Source organism: Xyrauchen texanus, chromosome 30 (assembly GCF_025860055.1).
Source record: "Xyrauchen texanus isolate HMW12.3.18 chromosome 30, RBS_HiC_50CHRs, whole genome shotgun sequence".
In the NCBI taxonomy this organism is placed as follows: domain Eukaryota; kingdom Metazoa; phylum Chordata; class Actinopteri; order Cypriniformes; family Catostomidae; genus Xyrauchen; species Xyrauchen texanus.
Genome location: NC_068305.1, coordinates 10,847,221 through 10,861,208, shown reverse-complemented (window position 1 = coordinate 10,861,208; position 13,988 = coordinate 10,847,221). Strand labels below are relative to the sequence as shown.

The 13,988-nt window shown below is 37.5% G+C and overlaps 1 protein-coding gene across 4 annotated transcripts in view; it reads left to right on the top strand.

Annotated features, from left to right (window-relative positions):
* The first annotated feature begins 4,955 nt into the window (after positions 1 to 4,955).
* LOC127624166 (YLP motif-containing protein 1-like) overlaps positions 4,956 to 13,988 on the top strand; it is a 63,438-nt gene continuing 54,405 nt past the window's right edge. For 3 of the 4 annotated variants that reach the window (XM_052098860.1, XM_052098858.1, XM_052098857.1), the window contains exons 1-3: positions 4,956 to 5,704; positions 7,085 to 7,297; positions 8,553 to 8,750. In XM_052098860.1, coding sequence (XP_051954820.1) covers positions 5,204 to 5,704; positions 7,085 to 7,297; positions 8,553 to 8,750 — 912 coding nt within the window. In that variant the 5' untranslated portion in view covers positions 4,956 to 5,203. The remainder of the gene's footprint in view (positions 5,705 to 7,084; positions 7,298 to 8,552; positions 8,751 to 13,988) is intronic. The other variant, XM_052098859.1, reaches the window with a different exon arrangement.

Below are 13,988 nucleotides of genomic sequence, written 5' to 3'. Positions count from 1 at the left end.
AGGGAGAAGTAAACCAAACATAAACAACAACTCTCTTCATCATGCTAAATGAAGCATAAAAATGTTGACTCCATGGAATTTTTTTAAACAGGGGCCTCATCAGTCCATCTGATTGGCCAGATCTCCAGAGGAAAGTTTTTCTAGTAAAGACTGTCTGAGGCAGTGGTATCCAGAACATTTCAGTATTGGCTGACCTCAGAGGCTGGTAAAGTCAAGGATGGTCAATGTGCATGTCAAATTCAGGTATGTCTAGACACTGTGTAAAAGACACTTTCTGTTGGAAGAAACTTTTATGTGACTGTTTGTTCTTGTTTTGATGGCTGCAGTTTGGTTCTTTGGTGCTAGAGATGCTAGTTAGAGACAGAGATGTAGAATACATCAAACAAATCTTTTTTATTATTATTATTTCTCCAGCAGTGAACAAATGGAATATTAATAATGAACAGTACAAATATCTAAAGGCCTGGGGGTTAAGAAAGAAAGAAATGAGAAAAAATAACACATAGCAATAAATGATCAATATCAACTAACAATCTTGAAATAAGCACAAAAACAAGTGATTTTCTAGCTTTTTTTCAGATGCAGGGAGTGTTTTAAAGTACTGTTTAATTAGTTGACAAATGCCATAAACTGTGGTTTGTGATTGGATAATTAACATGAATATGAAACTTTCCCAAAATTAATGAAAGGTTAATAACATAAAACAATTTTCAAGTTTCTTCACAATTATCCAAGCTAAACAACACATAGTAATGAAACTTGAGAATACAAATGAAAAGTACATCATTTTGCCAAAATAATTTGTTAACAAATCACAGTGCCAAAATACATTTACAACAGTCTCGTCTTTCAAAATGCGTCAGTGTCAGATTTCAATTTTTTTTTAGGGAACTTTTTTTTTTAGGATCAGTGGAATAATTCGAAAGACACTTCTCAAAAGATGTCTTTACACAGTCAAGTAAAGCCTGCTTTATAATTGTGTGTAAAGACGCAAAAGCCAGACTAAATATTGCCTGCCCGGACCTACCTCAGCCCCAGTATTAAAGGCATTTCCGATGCTACTTTTGCTGTGTTTCTGTTTAAATTAAATACAGCATCAGAGCAGCCTTAATATTTGTTGTTGTCATGATTGAACATATATATAATGATTTAATTTCATATTTAAAAGCATAATTTCAAATTTTATAAAATGTCATATTTTTATATTCATAATTTTATATTTTAAATATTTTCATAACAGTCATATAGTATATTTAAATATAATCTCCTAACATTATTTATGCATCTGTAGCTGCTGTGGAAATGCATTTATACCTGCTAAGCAACAGGTGCATTCAGTAACTTTTTGCTTGTGTCATATTGGACTTAGTGACATCTAGTGGTGTGGATGCAGCATCATTCATAATCAATGTTTCTGTTACAGATGCCATTGTAGAAATTCACTATTCACAATCAGACATGATTAATTTAATCCAAGAGTGAAAGTGTTACTGAGTGCACCTTTGAGGAGTCTGTGTAATAGGGCTGCAACTAACGATTATTTTGATAATCGATTAATCTAACAATTATTAAAACGACTTCTAGACAATTCTGCGATTATTGCAACGATTAATCACTAGCTTTTAACAGACTATTCAGCTTGTGACCCGACTTAAAAGGTTGTATTAAACATGCTCACTAACAATAAAGAGGAAAAAAACATCTTTTAAAAAGACCTCTAAATGACATTCACTGAATTAAATATATATATATATTTTTTAAGTTTAATTAAGTAAAGAAATTTACTGCAAAATATCCTATTCTTATCAAGTGTTTTTGGCTTGTTTCCATTTAAAATTGTATTTTAAAAGTGTATTTTATTTTGGCGAGTGCAGTAAAGACAAAATATACTTACATTCAAGATATATTCTCGAAAAGCAAGTCTAAATATCTTATATGCAGCTTCTCAGGTGAATGCATATTTTTTTTTAAGGATTTTTTGATATTTTTATTTTATATTCAATATTCTCAGATAAAAAAAAATTCTTCTGCAGTATAGTTTTAGACTAAGGAGTTTAGCTCCTTTAGTTTAAGGAGTTTTAGATATTTATATTGGAAAACAAGACAAATCAAAAACATATATTGTTGCAGTGTATAATGGGGCGAAGACTACCCTCTCTCACTTTTCTGTTCACTTCAATCCATCTTTTACTAAAAAAAAAAAAAAACAATCTCTTATTAATAAAGCTGTGTATTGCCAATTTTTTTCATGATAAGAAACACACAGTGACACAAACATTATGATTCAACAAGTCATGAGCAATCATGATATAATACAGCTGCTTTAAGTGTGCATGCTCGAGGATCAAGCGTCCCCGCAGCCGGGAGCAGTTTCAATCTCTCCCCCTTAGATTGGGACATTCGTGCAACTCATAGAAGAGGCGCTGACCGCACAGAGAAATGCCAGTTTTGGACTTTGCAGTTATTTACATGATCTGCTTCTGTATTATTTGAACTTTAATAAAGCTATAACGCATGTAAGATGTAATGTTGGGGTGTTTACTTTAAAGAGCTCTGACTCCACTTATTCCACAAGAGTGCTTCTGTTTACTTATTTTGTATTTCTGCATTATAATTCCCTCATATTTTGTTTGGAAAGTTTAGAGTGCATCTGGAGTTCATTCTTCCTCTCCTCATTCAGGCGTGCAGTGCTGCTCTCACGTGTGTCATCATTAGAGTTTAATGTGAACTCGTTTTATGTTAAATGAGATCAAATGACTATTCGACAACGAAAATTTTCATCGACTTTGTCGATAACGTCAACTAATCGTTTTAGCCCTTCTGTGTAAATATAACTATTGCAACTTCAGATGCAGTTTCTGTGCCACCTTTGCAGTGTAAAGATCAGAGGTTATATTGGGCCGGATCGCACCGGAGCGCAGCTCCGCCTCCTCAGGTCCACAACACACCCTGACGGAGCTCAGCTCCGTCTCCTTCAGCACCAAATATTGTTATTCCACTTGAATTATTTTTCATCTCCTGACTCCTGGCAAATACATGGCATATGAGACTGAATAATTAGCAAGACTACACAGAGACACCCAGGCTACATGGAATTATCAGACGTCATAAATGCATTAATCGCTGATTCAGCACCCCGCCCACAGCCATCAAGGGAAAACTGTCACAATTCTAAGCGTAACAGCGACGTTACCATGGAAACCCGCTAACGGCTAGAGCGATAGAATATATCCGAATATGCTCCTGTCTGTAACTTTATCTCAGCGCTTCTCAACTGGTTTTGCTTTCAGGACAGATTTTACATTGGAAATCAAGTGTCGACCTGCCATAGATTAAACATAACCTGTGTTTAATGTATCCTGGGTCGCATTTCCTTTTATGTTTCATAGATTTGTTCATGGTTATCCAGTACAAGGACATGCATCAAATGACATTATTTTTGTTGTTGATGTCAAAATCTACAGAAACTGTACTTATATGGGCCCATTATTATCTCATTTATTACATAATATTACATATTTATACACATATTACACAGAAGGAAAGGCTCCTCATTACCATGGTTAGGTCAGTGTGCTAGTCTTAAATAATAGTAATAATAATAATAAATTAATGTATTTATGAAAAATAAATACAAGCTGAAACACATCTTGAAACTTTAAACGGCCACTGTTGATGTCTAATAATAATTCTAATAATTCTACCTTTAGATTATTTCATATGAAACTGAAACATTTTACTTTTACTTGTGTAAAATCCTGAAACAAATGTGTAAAGGTGATGTGTGTAATTATTAATATTTTTAACTATTTTGGTAAAGGGGCCACATCGGGCTTTAAGTAGTGCATGGGGGCACATTGTATTACTTTTGAGATACAATGTTCTGCATTGATTTGGTTTTTGTAACTTTTAAGGCCAGAAATAGTTGTGTATTAAATTTTCTGAAGTGTATCTGTGACTAATGGGACTATTCTGCAATTGCCTAAAGTATTATAGCTATTGCTCTCAAAGATAGATACTTTTCTATCAGGCATTACAAAACTCAATAAAGGCGGAGATTATACATTTATTTTGCCAACTCTACTTCCCTGTTAATTTATTATTCAGTTTTAATAATAATAAAAAAAAATGTATAGAACGACTAACGTTTGTCGCAAAGCGGACGAGTTTACTCTTTTTTTTTTCTTTCTAAAACTTGTCATGATGCGTTTCTCCTCGATGGTTTTTCAACACTCAACAGAATAACACAGGCAGCATGAATATGATAAATAATTACTGCAAGAGTTACATTAACATACAGGTGCGAAGGGACTTCAACGTTTCTAAATTGCACAAATAAAAAATACATTTACATATTCGTCTCTTGCAATATTTTCAAATATGTTCATTTCATAAATTTTCCGAGGGTGAAATCCATTGCCTGCCTGTTAACATTCAAGATAAAAAATTATAATAAAATAAGTGAATTGTAAAGTATTTGTCTTTGTTTGAATAACTATTCGTCTACCTTACACATTAATACTTCAAAAAGAGCTCCTTTGGTGTAAAAACACATTAAGTCATTTTACGGCGGGATTTTGAATGAGGACCATTCACAGTAAATAAGGGCTCCCCCTCCCTACAAAAGCCAATTTAACCACTGGTAAAGATGGCTTCACTTTGATCACAATAAGGTATTTATGAGCAACAACAACCAGACTCTTTTCCAATTTACATCATTTATGAAGCGACTCCAATAAGCAATTGCGTTGAAAGACAACATTTAAATGAAAGACAGCATGAAACTAACAGTTTACGTCTCGAGTGCGAAACTAGACAATGCAGCTTGTAGGCTCCAAACCATTACAACAGGTGTCAGTAACGCGCCACAAACGTTCAACGTCCTTCACGAGGAAGAGGAAAGAAAACGCGCTGACGTAGTACGCGCTACGTAGAAGAGCGTCATCACGCTATAACGCAGGCACAATCAGGCAAATGCACGAATTCGGCGAGGATACGGCATTCAGACAAAGATGAATTTGGATGATCAGTTTCTAGCACATCTGTAAACATCAAATATAGTTTATATATTTATATAATACTTAGAGTCCGTGTAATAATCGTGCCCATATTTGCGCATAGTTGTAGTTATAGACAAAAAGTAACCGGCTTTATGCGATCAGGTGGCTAGGCCTTGCCTGGCCCGCAGTGTCTCGGCACGATCATGCATCCCTCCTGGGGTGGTTACGGAGGAGGACACCAGCCTCCTCCACACTTCGGCCCGCGGCCGCATCAGTTCAGGGGAGCTCAGCCTCCACCAACGGCAGCAGCAGCAGGAGGAGTCGGAGGTTATGGGGGATATGGAGCCCCAACCATTACAGCGTCATCCAATTTCTCTAGTTTGCAAGAGCAGCATTTGCAACAGATGCAACAGTTGCAGCAGCTGCATCAGAAGCAGCTCCAGTCTGTGCTGCACCACTCCGGCGGCAGCGGCGCTGGTGCTGCTCCATACTGGCAGACAGGTAATGCCGCCGCGCAGTCCAACAAATTTCAAGATCCATCAGCCACAAGAGGCCCATCTCAGCCCCCGCCTCCAGAAGTGAAGCCCCCACCCCCCGAGCCTTCATCACCTGCAGCGAAGACCCCCGCTCCAGCTCCAAAGGTTAGCGAAGCCAGTACGTCGGAGGCGCATGAAAAGCCCGACTTTTCGTCGATGTCTCAGCAGGCAAGATTCTGTGGCATGTTTTCATTGTAACGACGTAGATGTCTTCACAACCTAGACGTCATCAAAACCCTCACCAGTGCACATTATGATGATGCATTGATGCTCTTTACAACATAACAATGAAACGCCATAGTACATATATGTATCATTTATACATATTGTTTTAGTATTACCATACTATACAAAGAAAACCATGGCGGCATGTCTAAAAAACATGGTAGAATATTACAATGAATATTATGAGTATTTGCTGGGTTCTCATGGTCACAGAATGTTCCGGATTCTATAAATTGAGCTCAATCGATAGCATTTGTGTCATTGTTAACTACCTCAATTTGAGGCACTTACAATGGAAGCGAATAGGGCCAGTCCGTAAACGTTAAAATGCTCGTTGTTTCAGAAGTAGTGACAAAACATAAACATTATTCATATTAACATGATCTGCCTAATGATAAATCAAGTTTGACAACTTCGTTGTCATGACGACATGATGCAGGCATGCCCTGTAATCTGATAAACGCTGTAACGGCGGTTAATTCCTGATTTATCACCCTAAAGTCATGCTAATATGCATGTCTGTCTTGTGGCTTTGAAATAACGTCTATTTTAGTGTTCATGAACTGGTCTATTCACTTCCATTGTTAGTGTGTAACTGCAACCATGATTTTTGCATCTTTTCTTATAAGCCAGGGTCGAGGTTAAAAGTGCACTCGGTAAGTTTTTGCTCCTGTCATATTGGACTTAGTGACATCTAGTGGTGTGGATGCAGCATAATTCATAATCAATGTTTCTGTTACAGATGCCATTGTAGAAATTCACTATTCACAATCAGCCATGATTAATTTAATACAAGAGTGAAAGTGTCCAATAACAAGATGGTTACTGAGATTAAGCGTGTAGTATTCAGATGGTCATTTGATGCTAAAATGGCAGCCCCCATGAGGGCGCCCCTCCCCCGTGTAGAATAAACCAGCTTTTATAAGGTTACTAATACATCTAGAGTCCTTATCTCATGTGAGTGCTCATGAATTTATACATGTGTTTCAAAATTACAATAAATTTCTTTAGGAGAATAAAAAAATAATGGGGGAAAAAAATTACTGAGTGCACCTTTAAATAATTATTCTGTGTTAATCAACATTATGCCACAAATGTTGTCGATTGAGCTTGACTTGTATTGAACACGGACCATTCTTTTAAGGACATTTTTATTGTGGATGATATTTATTTTCCTAGTTATGCTCAGCTCCTGATTATCTTACTGTATGTTGTACTTTTGTTGTATATTGTGATTTTTTTTTTTTCTTTCATGGCTCCGGTTAGGGGCTGTCAAATGCTGGAAAAAATATTTGTAGTTACAGCTGTAATTACTGTGTTCAGGAGCAGCAGGACTATTGGTACCAGCAGCACCTTCAAAATTTGCAGAAGCTAAAAAATGAAAAGGGGAAGCAGAATCAGATTTCAGATAACTCGTCTAATGGAAACTGCCAGGCTCCTGCTCCACCACCTCCAACTGAGCCCCCCAAGAGCACCCCTCCACCCCCACCTCCCAAAGATGAGCCGCCTCCTCCCCCACCACCTGAGGAAACAAAAGTATGATGCTGTTCATATTATTTGGTTGTACGCTTGCCTTGTGCATTTTTTATGTTGTCCTTTAGATGCGTAGTTGTTTGTAGTGCCATTTCTGTGATGAATTAAGTAATTAACAAAAGCTGAATATTTAAAGAATGTCCTGGCTACTATTTTCCCCATATAATGAACGAGATAGAGACTGAAGCTGTAAACCTTTAAAATGACAAAATGTAATGGAAGTGATCAATATAACTCGAGCGCTACATTCCAAGTCTTTTGATAACATACAGTAGCTATACGTGACACTGAAATGTAAGTCGTTATTCACGTTATTTTGTCATTTTGGAGCTTGTCGCAAGGGAGATTTAATGGAGACAAATTTTGTATAACTTTTTGTTTAAATGGCCAAATGAAACATATAATGCTGTGTTTTATACTCACTGCCACTGTGCGACATTCACTTTGGCCTACATCAGGTATGAGCCACTTCAAAGGGGGCGAACCCATTTACCCCCTTTACTCAAGTTTCCTCATTCTTGAGGGTAATCTATTCACAACTAATGCAGTTCTTTTAAAAATGTTGTTACTTATAATAACATTTTTATTAAACAATATTTATAAAATTGAATATAATTACACATATAGAAATTCATGCTCAATTGGCAAAAATCTTAATATTATCATCAATAACAATACTGGATACAAGAACATAACATTTCAGTGCATTAATACAAAACGCTTCAGCACCACAACGTACACGCACAGGCCAAACATTCCCATGTGTCAGAGAACATTCTCTCTATTCAACAATCAGTCAGGCATCTCAATCGCGCATTTCTTCAAAGTTTCTCCCCCTTATAACAACTTTTTCGTTTTTCACAAGCACGAGCGAAACGGCATTAGATGTCTTTGGTGATTCCCGCACTGTCACTTATTTCGTAAAAACTTTTGATGCCTTTTACCCTTGTAGTTTATTTTCCCTTTACATCTGTGAGGAGAGCAGCGCTGGTGTATGTATCTCTTATACTGTATGCCTCTTATCACTTGATCAAAGTTGAATTAGCTAATCAAATTAAATTCTTTAATGATCACCTGCATATATCAACCGCCAGTTGCCCATCCCTGGCCTACATGAAATAGCCACCTATTACCGCATCAAATGCTTTGTTTCAGATCTCTGTGGAACCTTGGTTCCCTGAGTAAATGCATTTTTGCAGTGTAACCAAATTATAATTTAAGTTGACTTATCAGCATTTTGATTTAATATCCACCACAGCCCAGTAGCATCAGTGATACAGGAGACCCAGCAGAAGCAGCACGTCTTCAACAGCTGCAAGCAGCAGCTGCCCACTGGCAACAGGTGCAGCATCAGAGGGCCAGCTTTCAGTACCAGGCACTGATGCAAGAACATGCTCAACTACAGCAGATCCTGCAACAGTACCAACAAGTTATTCAACAGCCAGCGCATCTCCAGGTATGATCTTGTTTTACTCCTGTTTCTCAGTTTTTTGTTGTTGCTGAGCTGCATCAAATGAAGTAAATTTGATGTAGGCTCTCAATTGGAAAAAAAAAAAAATATATATATATATACAGTATATTATAATGTGTTTAAAACATTTTGACCAGTTGTGTGTGTGTGTGTATACACACACACACACACACACACACACACACACAGTACCTTGCAAAAGTATTCAGACCCTTGACCAATTCTCTCATATTATCAAATACAAATTTTATTCTAATTGATGTATTTTTTTAAAACATTGAAACTCAAAATCAATTATTGTAAGGTTACTGTTTTTTTTGTTGGGAAATATTTTCATGAAAAATAAAAACAAAAATATCTTGCTTGCATAAGTATTCAACCCCACACATGAATATGTGGTTGAGCCGCCTTTTGCTGCAATAACTGCTTTTAAGTCTTTTGGGGTATATATATATGTACCAGCTATGCACAAAGTGACAAAGTGATTTTGGCCCATTCTTCTCAGCAGATTTGCTCCAGGTTGTTCAGGTTGGTTGGGTGATGCTTGTGAACTGCACTTTTCAAATAGTGCCACAGATTCTCAATAGGATTGAGATCAGGACATTGACTGGGCCACTGTAGGACATTTATCTTTTTGTTCTTGAGCCACTTCAATGTTGCATTGGCCTTGTGCTTGGGTTCATTGTCATGCTTAAAGGGGAATTTCCTCCAAGCTTCAGTTTTTTTAGCAGACTGTAGCAGGTTCTCTTGCAGTATTTCCTTATATATTGCTCCTTCCAATCTTCATTAAATTCTAACAAGATGCCCAGTCCCTGCTGATCAGAAGCATCCCCACAGCATGATGGTGCCATCAACATACTTCACTTTAGGGATGGTGTGACTTGAGGCATAGGAAGTGTTAGGTTTGCGCCACACATAGTGCTTTGAGTTTTGGCCAGAAAGCTCTGCCTTTGTCTCATCTGACTACAAAACCTTCTCCCACATCTCAGTTGGGTCACTCACATGCTTTCTGGGAAACTCCAGACGTGCTTTCAGATGGTACTTTTTGAGTAACAGCTTCTTTCTTGCCACCCTCCCATACAGGCCAGCGATATGCAGAGCTCTTGATATGATTGAATGGTGCACCAGTACTCCACTCCCAGCCACTGAATTCTGTAGCTCCTTCAAAGTGACTGTTGGTCTCTCTGTGGCTTCTCTCACAAGTCTCCTTTTTGTTAGAGTGCTGAGTTTTGAGGGATGGCCTTTTCTTGGCAGTGCCTGGGTGGTGTGGTGGAGCTTCCACTTCCTGATTATTGATCAAATTTTGCTCACTGGGATATCCAAACATTTGGATATTATTTTGTACTCTTTCCCTAATCTATGCATTTTTATTACTTTATCTCTAACTTCTGTGGAATGCTCTTTGGTCTACATTTTCTTTCAGATTCACAGCCTGATTAATGATCCTGCAACAATGGGTTTTTTATTCAGAAAATATGATTGCAACTTTAATGATTCACTGGTGGATGCCAATGGCAAAGTAACTGTGTCCTCGTTTGGGCAATTTCTTTCATCTGTGTAACCTGGCAGCTTCCACAGCACAGGGGTTGAATATTATTTATATATATATATATATATAAGAGATTTTTATTTTTATGTTTTTTTATTTTATATTTCCCAACATATACCCAATGTCACCTAACATTTAATTGATCTTGAGTTCCAGTGTTTTAAAATACAACATCAAACAGAATGATATATCATTGCACCTTTTGTATTTCAGTAATATGAATATAAATTGGTCAGGGGTCTAAATAATTTTGCAAGGCACTGTGTGTGTGTATGTGTGTGTGTGTGTGTGTGTGTGTGTGTGTATATATATATATATATATATACACATACATACATACATACAGTCAGGTCCATAAATATTGGGACATTGACACAATTCTAATCTTTTTGGCTCTATACACCACCACAATGGATTTGAAATGAAACAAACAAGATGTGCTTTAACTGCAGACTTTCAGCTTTAATTTGAGGGTATTTACATCCAAATCAGGTGAACGGTGTAGGAATTACAACAGTTTGTATATGTGCCTCCCACTTTTTAAGGGACCAAAAGTAATGGGACAATTGGCTGCTCAGCTGTTCCATGGCCAGGTGTGTGTTATTCCCTCATTATCCCATTTACAAGGAGCAGATAAAAGGTCCAGAGTTCATTTCAAGTGTGCTATTTGCATTTGGAATCTGTTGCTGTCAACTCTCAATATGAGATCCAAAGAGCTGTCACTATCAGTGAAGCAAGCCATCATTAGGCTGAAAAATCAAAACAAACCCATCAGAGAGATAGCAAAAACATTAGGTGTGGCCAAATCAACTGTTTGGAACATTCTTAAAAAGAAAGAACGCACCGGTGAGCTCAGCAACACCAAAAGACCCGGAAGACCACGGAAAACAACTGTGGTGGATGAATAATTATTTCCCTGGTGAAGAAAACACCCTTCACAACAGTTGGCCAGATCAAGAACACTCTCAAGGAGGTAGGTGTATGTGTGTCAAAGTCAACGATCAAGAGAAGACTTCACCAGAGTGAATACAGAGGGTTCACCACAAGATGTAAACCATTGGTGAGCCTCAAAAACAGGAAGGCCAGATTAGAGTTTGTCTAAAAAAGCCTTCACAGTTCTGGAACAACATCCTATGGACAGATGAGACAAAGATCAACTTGTACCAGAGTGATGGGAAGAGAAGAGTATGAAGAAGGAAAGGAACTGCTCATGATCCAAAGCATATCACCTCATCAGTGAAGCATGGTGGTGGTAGTGTCATGGTGTGGGCATGTATGGCTGCCAATGGAACTGGTTCTCTTGTATTTATTGATGATGTGACTGCTGACAAAAGCAGCAGGATGAATTCTGAAGTGTTTCGGGCAATATTGTCTGCTCCTATTCAGCCAAATACTTCAGAACTCATTGGACGGCTCGTCACAGTACAGATGGACAATGACCCAAAACATACTGCGAAAGCAACCAAAGAGTTTTTTTAAGGGAAAGAAGTGGAATGTTATGCAATGGCCAAGTCAATCACCTGACCTGAATCTGATTGAGCATGTATTTCACTTGCTGAAGACAAAACTGAAGGGAAAATGCCCCAAGAACAAGCAGGAACTGAAGACAGTTGCAGTAGAGGCCTGGCAGAGCATCACCAGATGCTGGGTTTCATCCCTGGTGATGTCTATGCGTTCCAGACTTCAGGCTGTAATTGACTGCAAAGGATTTGCAACCAAGTATTAAAAAGTGAAAGTTTGATTTATGATTGTTAATCTGTCCCATTACTTTTGGTCCCTTAAAAAGTGGGAGGCACATATACAAACTGTTGTAATTCCTACACCGTTCACCTGATTTGGATGTACCCTCAATACCCTCAAATTAAAGCTGAAAGTCTGCAGTTAAAGCACATCTTGTTCGTTTCATTTCAAATCCATTGTGGTGGTATAGAGCCAAAAAGATTAGAATTGTGTCGATGTCCCAATATTTATGGACCTGACTAATATATATATATATATATATATATTAGGGATGCACTGATACCACTTTTTCTCTTCCAATATCGGAAATCTCAATATCAGGCGATCCCGATCCAATACCAGTGTTGTTTTTTTCATAATCAGTTTAGATTATCTTTACATTATTTTGTGGAACTAATTGGGTGTACTCTTTAATATGTAAAGAAACACAAACCTGTAACTACACATTATTTCAATATAAATGTACAGCTTATTAAGAAAAACATTATTGTTAACTAGTATACTGGATGATGAAGCAGCAAAATTAACAGTAATTCCAGTATAAGTCATCAGTAGAGAAGACATTTTCTGACATTTTTTGAAACTTGATGACATTTTCATCAAGTTTTTTCAACTGGTATTTGGACTTTTAAAGGATTCAGATCTCTTTATTGTTCAATTTAGTTGTAAGATATCAGCTCACTTTACATTCACACAGTTATTTTTTGGGAACCCATTCAACTTAAATATTATCTTTTGTAAATGAATAATAATACATTATAATATAAATATATCTCAATCATGCACCTTTAACTTTTAAACCCTCACGCTTTTATTTTGACATTCTGAACTCTCCAGGACGTCCTGTCAGTGTGTCTGTTTGTAGGCAAGTTCACAGCAGTTTAATTCGCTTCTTAAAGTTCTGGTAAAAATGCACCTCCGGTGCCATTCTAAATGCATATTATAAGTGAACAGGACTATTGAGCATCTACATCTTAGATGTTGTTCATGAGTAGTGCTTAAATGTGCGCATTGAGTGAATCCTAAAAATAGCCAAGCGTGTGTGTGTGTGTGTGTGTGTGTGTGTGTGAAAACAGAGCAGTGGCATTCAATAATGCACTGGCGCTGCACGTGCATATTATATATTTACTTATAAAACACAGACTTTTGTGATTCACAGAGCTATCGCACATCTTCAAGTGACTTTGAATAAAATGCATGAGTCATATGAACTACTTTAATGGTGTTTTAATGGTTCTTTTATGTAATTGTTTGTGCTTGTCACAGTAACTAAAAAGACTAATACACCGTATCGGATTTGGATCGGGCTCGTCGGACCGAGACCCGATCCGTCCAAAAGCTTCAGTATTGGAGACGATACCGATCCAGGTATCTGATCGCTGCATCCCTAATAAATAAATAAATAAATAAATAAATAAATAAATAAATAAATATGCCTGGATCTCTTGGGAACTTGCAAGTGCCTTGGTGGAATAGTGGGGTAACATCTCACAGCAAGGACTGGCAAATCTGGTGCAGTTTATGAGGAGGAGATGCACTGCTGTACTTAATGGGGCAGTGGTGGCTCAGCGGTTAAGGCTCTGGGTTACTGATCAGAAGGTCGTGGGTTCAAGCCCCAACACCACCAAGACACCACTGTTGGGCCCTTGAGCAAGGCCCTTGAACCTATCTGCTCCAGGGGCGCCGTATCATGGCTGACCCTGCACTCTGACCCCAGCTTAGCTGGGATATGTGAAAAATAAATAATTTCACCATGTATATGCAGAAATGTATGTATAATGTGTGACAATTGGTCAAATTAAATTAAATTATTAAATTAAATTAAATTAAATTAAATGCAGCTGGTGGCCACACCAGATATTGACTGTTTTGATTTTGACCCCCCTTTTGTTCAAGGACATGTTATTCCATTAATATATAACACATTATTCCAA